At 34.7% G+C, this 8,636-nt stretch overlaps 1 protein-coding gene across 1 annotated transcript in view; it reads left to right on the forward strand.

Annotated features, from left to right (window-relative positions):
• The first annotated feature begins 6,052 nt into the window (after nucleotides 1-6,052).
• Nucleotides 6,053-8,636, forward strand: part of LOC137656668 (D-3-phosphoglycerate dehydrogenase) — an 18,595-nt gene continuing 16,011 nt past the window's right edge. The window contains exon 1 of the mRNA XM_068390844.1: nucleotides 6,053-6,375. Within this exon, the coding sequence (XP_068246945.1) occupies nucleotides 6,241-6,375 (135 nt within the window). The 5' untranslated portion in view covers nucleotides 6,053-6,240. The remainder of the gene's footprint in view (nucleotides 6,376-8,636) is intronic.

The raw sequence follows: 8,636 nt of genomic DNA on the forward strand, positions 1-8,636 counted from the left end.
GTTTGCTCTCGTATCCATGTTGTTCTTTTTCTGCCTGTTATTGTTATTCCCATCATCATTCTTTCCATATCTCTTTGAGTTAATTAGCGTTTTGTAAGGCTCCAAGTTTCTGATCCATAAGTAATTACTAATAAGACCATCTAATTAAATGCTTTCCTTTTTTAAAGAAAGTGTCATTTTATTTTCATTATCTCATTGTGTCTACCAAAAGCTCTTCATCCCATGTTTATCCTTCTTTTGATTTCTGTCTCACTTGCTGCCTGCCCTAAATATGTATATACATTGATAATCCATAACCCCTATTTGTTGTTTCCCTGTATTTTCATTGAACATTGTCTCAGTTTTACTCATTCATTTACAGTCCTACATTTCTGCTTTCACTATAATCTTTATCATTTGTAATTCCTCCCATGATTCACTAAACAGGAAGTAGGATGGCCAGGGCACCAGCTTCCCGTTGGGATACTACCACTAGCGAGTTGTTGGGTCTTTTGACTGACCAGATAGTATTGCATTGGATCCCTCTCTGTGGTTAGACCTACAGCTCATTTTGTCTTTACCTACACATACACCGAGTAGTCTGGCCTATTCTTTGCACGTTCTCCTCTGTCCTCATACACCTGACAACACTGAAATTACCAAACAATTCTTCTTAACTCAAGAGGTTAACTATTGCATTGTCATTGTTCAGTGTCTACTTTTGTTGAGTGTGTGTAGATTGCCTTACCTTAAACAAGGTGTAAACTACAAAAATGTTAGGAGCCATTAAGAAAATTAGAAAGAAACCCCATGAAAAGACTGAAACTGGAAAATCAGTTGAAGAAGAAACAAATGAATTTTTACAGATAATGAAGAATACACCAGTATATGATAGTGACAATATGGAGGAAGGTGCCTGTGGAAGAAATGATGAATCAGCGAATGGATAGTTGGACACCGTGGAATCTGATGACACTGAATTGTGCGGGCACTGCAAGACTGTCGCTGCCGGTGATGCAATTTGTTGTGATAGATGTCAAAAATAGTATTTTGAAAATGAATGTTCTGGATTAACAGAAAATTTATCACAAACCCACATAAGGCTATTGTGTAATGAACATATTTCTTACAATGAGAATGAAGCAAACATACAAAGAAAATTATTGGATGAAGAAGTCGTAATGTCCCATCATTTGGTTCAGGTCTTGATGAATAAAATAGAAGAAATGAAGGATAGTATGACGGAAATGAGAAATAAAGTGCAAGAAACAAGAGATGAGATGCAAGACTTAAGAAATGAAATGAAAGAATTAAAAAATGAACTGATGAGGTTTCAGCAGTTAATAATAAGAAAACAATTATGACCAATATAAAAGCCCAAGTTGAAAGCACTGCTGAAACAAAAGATGGCCACCTGATCATGAAATTTGCTGATAAACAGAACCTGGAGCAGGCAAAATCAGAATTGGAACAAGGTAATGTAAACAAGATCACTGTTACTGAAAAAGGAAAACTTAAACCGAAGATAAAACTTACAAATGTACCAGAAGATGATGATGATATTATTCAAAGTCTGAAGCTTAAGAACCAGTGGCTAAATAGATACATTGTAGAAAATGATGATCTGACTATCATAATGCAAGAGAATTCAAGAATGGATAAACATAAACACTACATTATAAAATATACACCTAAGATACGTAAAGCAATCTATGAAAATGGAGATAAACTTAGTACCACATATAGAATATGTAATGTTTACGACCATTACATGCCCTACCAGTGTTACATATGCCAGGAATTTGGGCATAGTGCAGCAAATTGCAAGAATAAACAGTCGTGCCCCAAGTGCGCAGGAGAACATAAAGCGGGTCATTGCAGTGTTGTTGCAGTTAAATGCATAAATTGTGTGAGAAAGAACTATGATGACATAAAACATAAATCCTATGATAGACTAAACTGCGAAGTTTATAAACAAGAAATAACAAGAGCCAGAAACAATACTGACCTTAGCTTCGATTAAGAAAATATCATGTAATCTAATAAATATACAATCCATTGGCAACAAAACTCATATCATTAAGGAAGTCGTAAGTGATCAAGATGTGGATATTTGCTTTTTAACTGAAACTTGGTAGAGTGGGAATGTGAGTGACAGATCGAAAATAAATGAAATGACACCTAAATTTTATAACTTTTATCATGAACCAAGAGAAGACAAAAGAGGTGTTGGCATTGGAATCTTAATTAAGAAATCATATAAAGTTACAGTAAGAAATCATCTCATAGTTAATTCATTTGAATATATGAATATTAAAATTTTATCTAGAAATGTAAATCTACAAATAGTTATACTCTATAGACCACCGAGCAAAAGCAATAGAATGTTTCTAGATGAATTTAATAACTTACTAGATACATTGAACGACAATAGAAATATAGTTATATGTGGTAATTTAAACCTACATCTTGATAACAGAGTAGACCCATATGTCAATGAATTTAGAGAATTGATTGACAACCACGACCTTGAAAACAGTGTCTGAACCAACAGCTCAGTCTAATCATATACTAGATCTAGTTATAGTAAATAAAAACAACATCATTATACTAAATATGGAGATTGAACCTGACTGCTCTATATCCCCAATGCATAAGTTAATGTCTTTTGAAATAGATGTTAGAAAAAATAATGCAATACAGAAGGAAATCACATACAGAATTGAGACCAACTTTGACCCAAAAGAGTTCATTGAACAAAACCTAGAGGATATAAAAGGGATAACACCAGTCTGTAACTGTGAAGAGAAACACACCCTAGTAGAGAGACAATCCTGTGTAAACTGCAATACTGATAGAAGTAAAACAATACTTGCAACTAATTATAATAATAGGTGCCCGAAAAAAAACAAAAATAATCACAATTAAAGAAAAATCGAACTGGTTTGATAACGAATTACATGAAGAAAAAAAAAGATGGAAAAGAAATAAAAATAATGAAAACTGGCAACATTACAAATCAGCTAGAAATCGCTACAATTACATTATCTTAGTTAAAAAAAAAGGCTTATTATAAAAAAGTGTGCAATGAAAATGACCCACGGGAAATACATAAGAACCTAAAGACACTATTAGGTCTAAAGACAGAAATAGTATTGCCTGACATAACTAATGATCCTAAATGCCTAGCAAATGATTTTATTGATTATTTTGAAGAAAAAATAAATCAAATCTGCTCCAGTTTTCGCAATATCGGCACAACAGAACGAAGAAATACATCAGCAACAGGTGTAAGTAAGCTAAGGGTATTCAAAGAGTTAAGTCAGAGTGATTATATGAGAATAATAAAGAAAGTAAAAAAAAAAAACCTACTGCGGAAATGACCCATTTACAATTGATGATGTAAAAGATGCAGAAAATTTCACCAGACTACAAGAGACCTACCGAAACATGGTAAATATGAGTCTAACACAGGCAGTTTTCCCTGATTGTGAAAAAGTTGCATGTATCAAGCCTGTATATAAAGGAAAAGGTGATGCAGACAATTTAAGTTCATATTGGCCAATATCAAATCTGTCTTATTTTTCGAAAATTATTGAAACTGCTGTACATGAACAAACTTGGAAACATCTGGAAAAAATCTAATTCCATACCTGATGATCAATCTGCATACAGAGAAAATTACTCCACAGAAACAACAGTGTTAGCGATTAAAAATGACATAACTGAAATTATAACAAATGGCAAGTGTTGCATTCTTGTGATGCTTGATCTAAGTGCAGCATTTGATACTGTAGAACATACATATCTGATGGAAGACCTTAAAGCTGTGGGCATCGTAGAACAAGCATATGACTGGTTTGTGAGTTATCTTGAAAACCTCAGATGTTGAATCTGAGACAAGAAAACTAAGCAAAGGGGTGCCTCAAGGCAGTGTACTGATTACTTACTTGTTACTTGTTTTGGGTTTAAGAAGAAACTAAAGACATTACTTTCACAAGATCATATGATTTGGCAGATGCTACAATCAAAGAATTGTATAAGTTATAATGAAAATGTTTTGTTAGATGATTGATATGGACCCGCCCGAGAATTAGTTCACTCGACTTCAGTGGAGTGTTGGATTTAAACCCAAAACAAGTAACAAGTAAGTAATGAAACGCAGTCAATTATACAAACTTATAATTTGATTATCTCTGTTATTATTACCCAGTGATTCATGGTTATGCGATACAAACGAATATACTGGTAATAATTCATTAAATATGCTGGTTAAAATACTTTGAGGAAAATGTAAATTAAAATTAAAAAATCAACGTAAATTTAACATGATGAAATTTTTATATTCATATTTGTACAATTTTCATGTCAAACTTACGTAATATATCATCTGTCAGGTGTCACGCTAAGATAATATATTTTTACTATCATTGGATACTTATCAATTCACCTAAGATTAATCTTTATATATCAAATGATATCCATTTTAAGGACGTTTTCGATGTCAAATTCCTTCCCCACCCCCACCCCTGTCTCCTGAAATTCCGGTCATACGCACCAGTCAATCTCAACAGTAACGAGAACTTTATAAATGTATAAAAAATAAAATTAATTGCTACTAAATGAAAGATCTATACTGCACAGTTATTAGTTCGAAAGTAAGTCTTAGCAGATACCGTATTATTGGTAAGGCTGAACAATGATTAATGATAAAAATAATGAATATAAAGTTTATAACTAATTTGGCAACGTAAGAATACAAACTGAACAAAAAGATAAAGAAAATTACTTCTTATTTTATTTAATTTGTAGTCTACAAAGTTAATTTAGATATGAATGATTATATAGAAGAGTTTGAAGACCCAGGCCTACATGGCTGAGGATTATGGATCGTAAAGTTGAGGATGAATGGAGAAGTATTGATTTAAAAACTCAGAATAGAGACAACTGGCGAATTCTAACCGAGGCTCTTTGCGTCAATAGGTGGAGATGATAATGTAGAATATGACTTTTACGAAAATATTGCCTATTGTAAACTGTCTGTCTTAAACAGACCTTTTTATATTCACAATGACCTGTCATTTGTAAGTGGCTTGTTAAAAATTTTAACCCCACTGATGTTCTGTAATTTAAAGTGATTTTTTTTTATTTTGGCGTCAAATATTACTATCAAATGCCTAACTAAAATGCAGTTTCCTGTTTTTTTAATTTTTTTTTTTTTTTTTTTTTTTTTGTCGCTACGTTCACAGGATTAAATTAATAGCTATTTGACTTAATCTACCAAGATCGTTTCTGTCATCATAAAGCCACGTTCAAAATCTCAGGAAGCCACGTTCACAAGCCTTCATCTTAAGCGGTTCTTTTCAGTTTCATAATCAAACGCCCTTGTTGCCAGGAAGCGTAGATCCTTATATAGACAACGAAGGTCATTTGTGGCCTGGGGGAAGAAATTCTTAGCCAACTGACTGTCTTAAGGAACAAAGGACATTACAGACTGATAGATCAAATATATCATGTTGTTCGTAATCCCATATTTGTGAGTACGTTTGTGCTCGAGTGTGTGTTCGAGGGAGCATGTGGGTAGATCACGTGGAGTTGTCGTGTTGGCTTAGAGGTGTCTGTAATTACGGTTAAAGTTTAACTCATGGCTGTAACAGTGTTACAGCAGTGACCAAATTTTCCCCCCCAGTGTCCCATGATTTTCCAGCCCACAAAACGTCACGACGTTCCCATTGGTCTGATGCGGTTTGCCTACCAATAGAAATGCTTTAAATGATTAAACTTCAGTTTTCTACATATCAAGTGAAAAGATTATAGATAAAATGTTCCTTTATAGACTAACATTCGTATCATTAGTCACAGAGAGAGAGAGAGAGAGAGAGAGAGAGAGAGAGAGAGAGAGAGAGGTGGGGCTAAGGATCAACATATTATGTAATGCTTCGCAACTAATCTTAGTGTTCTATCTTGTGGGAGAAAGCAAATTTAAGCAATATCTCTGAGTACCCCCCTTTGGAGGAAATATAATCCTCCTAGGTAACCCCAAGTCCCCAATTCCAACTGTGTCCCACCAAACCTCCAACAGGATAGACGTCCGAGGGTCCCAGTCTTGACGGGCCAGACCACTTCAATCTCTGACTGCCTGAGCAGAGGATATGAAACGCCAGTGAGCCTTGTATTTTCATATCCTCGGTTTCTAAACAAGTGCGCTATACAGTTACATCCAAAGAATATTAATCTTACGTTTGGTTTGATATTTTAACCATGACGCATCAAGTTAAAAGCGTACTATTATTAGACGGTGTTGACCCTGTATGCGGTCAGCTGCTAGCTAAAGCCGGCATCCAAGTTACCACAAAGGGAAAACTGACCAAGGACGAATTACTGAAGGAAATCAAGGTGAGATAACTTCTTGTTTTCATGTATATATATATATATATATATATATATATATTAAAAAGGTTCATAAAACAAATTTTAAAAAGTGGGCTAATATGTATTGGCTAAAATATAGGGACTTATTTCTATTTCCCATGTTTGTCTAATAGGCCTTTTTGAAATATGTTAAACTATTTGATTACAGTTAAAAGTAATATATATATATATATATATATATATAGATAGATAGATAGATAGATAGATAGATAGATAGATAGATAGATAATTCGCCTTTACTGTTTTTATGCTGTTAACTAATATTTATATATAAAATTGTGGAATGTCATTTAATGATAGATAAGCAGTCTTAAAGTTTTGAAATTTAGTGTGACCGGCCATAAATTGTTGGTTATGTTTCCTAATATGCTTGTAATTTATCTAGAAATTAATATTTTAATCATCTCTACATAATTTTGATGGTCATATATATGTATGTGCGTGCATATGTGTGCCAGTCTATACCGGCAAATTTTCTTATCTCGTCAATCCACCGGCTTCTTTTCCTTTCCCTGCTTTTGCAATCTCTAGCGTCCCATTTTCTTATGCTCAATGTCTCTCTATTGATTAATGTTGTATGTCTTGCCCCATGCCCACTTCTTATTCTCGTTTTTCTTTATCTCCTCTGGCAATTCTGACTTTCAATTTATACATCTCTCTTCTTTGCCTCTGCCCACTTTATTCTTAACTCCTGCCATTTCTCTCTTCAGTTTCCAAGTTTTGATACCCGCCCCCTTCTCTCTCTCTCTCTCTCTCTCTCTCTCTCTCTCTTGTGACAACTATGCACCGGAAAGCATTTAAAAATATTTTACTGTACTTTTCAATCTTCTAAGGTATATTTATTAAACCCCTGACTTAGGAGAGAGAGCCTAACCTTACCCTTATTTTTTGTTTGGGTTCCCCCAGGTCCCTCAGTGTGAGGCACCTCGGAGAGAGAGAGAGAGAGAGAGAGAGAGAGAGAGAGAGAGAGGAGAGAGGAGAGAGGAGGAGAGAGAGAGGAGAGAGAGAGAGAGAGAGAATAATTCGCGTGGAAGAGCAGCTGATGTTGCAATGCCCCTTTTCATATCAAGAACGCCGACGTTGTAAGCACCCGCAGAAACTTGCATAGCAACGTCTCTCTCTCTCTCTCTCTCTCTCTCTCTCTCACTTCTCTTCTCTCTCTCTCTCCTCTCTCTCTCTCTCTCTCTCAGAAACAAATTTCGGGATTATAGGCATACAGAGCCATTTTCATCCTGTCTTATGGGAAAATTTATTCCAAGTTGATTTTTAGCCTTTTCAAACAATAATGATTAGTATTATAATAACTGTTTGTCGACTAATATATATATATATATATATATATATATATATATATTATATATATATATATATATATATATATATATATATATATAATGTATGTATGTATATATAATGCATATTGAAATCAAAGAAGGCAGGTAGGTAAGTTTATGTTGTTATATGATTTATCACTTGGTTTCACAGTAGGCTTACAATGAGTTATCTAAGTAAATGATAAATACGCGTTAAATGATTAACAACTGATAGCTCATCTGTCCGATAAAACGAAGACTTGAAAAGAGTTCATCGCCTTTACAAAAAGGTAAAATAAAGTTTAAATCTGCGGTGTCTAGCCCGATCAGTGATAGAAGGTCACGTGAAGTTCGTGTGGTTGGTAAATTCTCTCTCTCTCTCTCTCTCTCTCTCTCTCTCTCTCTCTCTCTCTCTCTCTCTCTCTCAATCTGTAACCCCACCCCACTTTCTTCCCTCTGTGGTTACAGGGTCCAGGGCCCCCTTAGTCTTGATAGGCGAAGAAAAAGGGAAAGTGGACTTTTGTCTCCTTAAGATTAACTGAAGTAGCACTAGACAACAGGCAAAATCTGGGTATGTGTGTGCGTGCCTGCGTCTGTTAGCTTCATAAACTGATTCATCCATTTCCATCATCATTTTGTGTTCTTATTAATAAAGTCAAGCCATTGCTCTCTCTCTCTCTCTCTTCCTCTCCTCTCTCTCTCTCCTCTCTCTCTCTCTCTCTCTCTCCTCTCTCTCTCTCTCTCTCTCTCTCAGAAAAGCTCCAGGCAATCAACAGAAGAAACCGGATGGATCTTGTTTGATAACCGGCTCTAAAGTTAGACGAGAAATTTACATTATATGAATACAAATGGTTATACGTCACTTTCTAATATGTCCTATGGATGATTCCTGGACCTGTTGTCTTTTTTAGT

Source organism: Palaemon carinicauda, chromosome 17 (genome assembly GCF_036898095.1).
Source record: "Palaemon carinicauda isolate YSFRI2023 chromosome 17, ASM3689809v2, whole genome shotgun sequence".
Classification (NCBI taxonomy): Eukaryota; Metazoa; Arthropoda; class Malacostraca; order Decapoda; family Palaemonidae; genus Palaemon; species Palaemon carinicauda.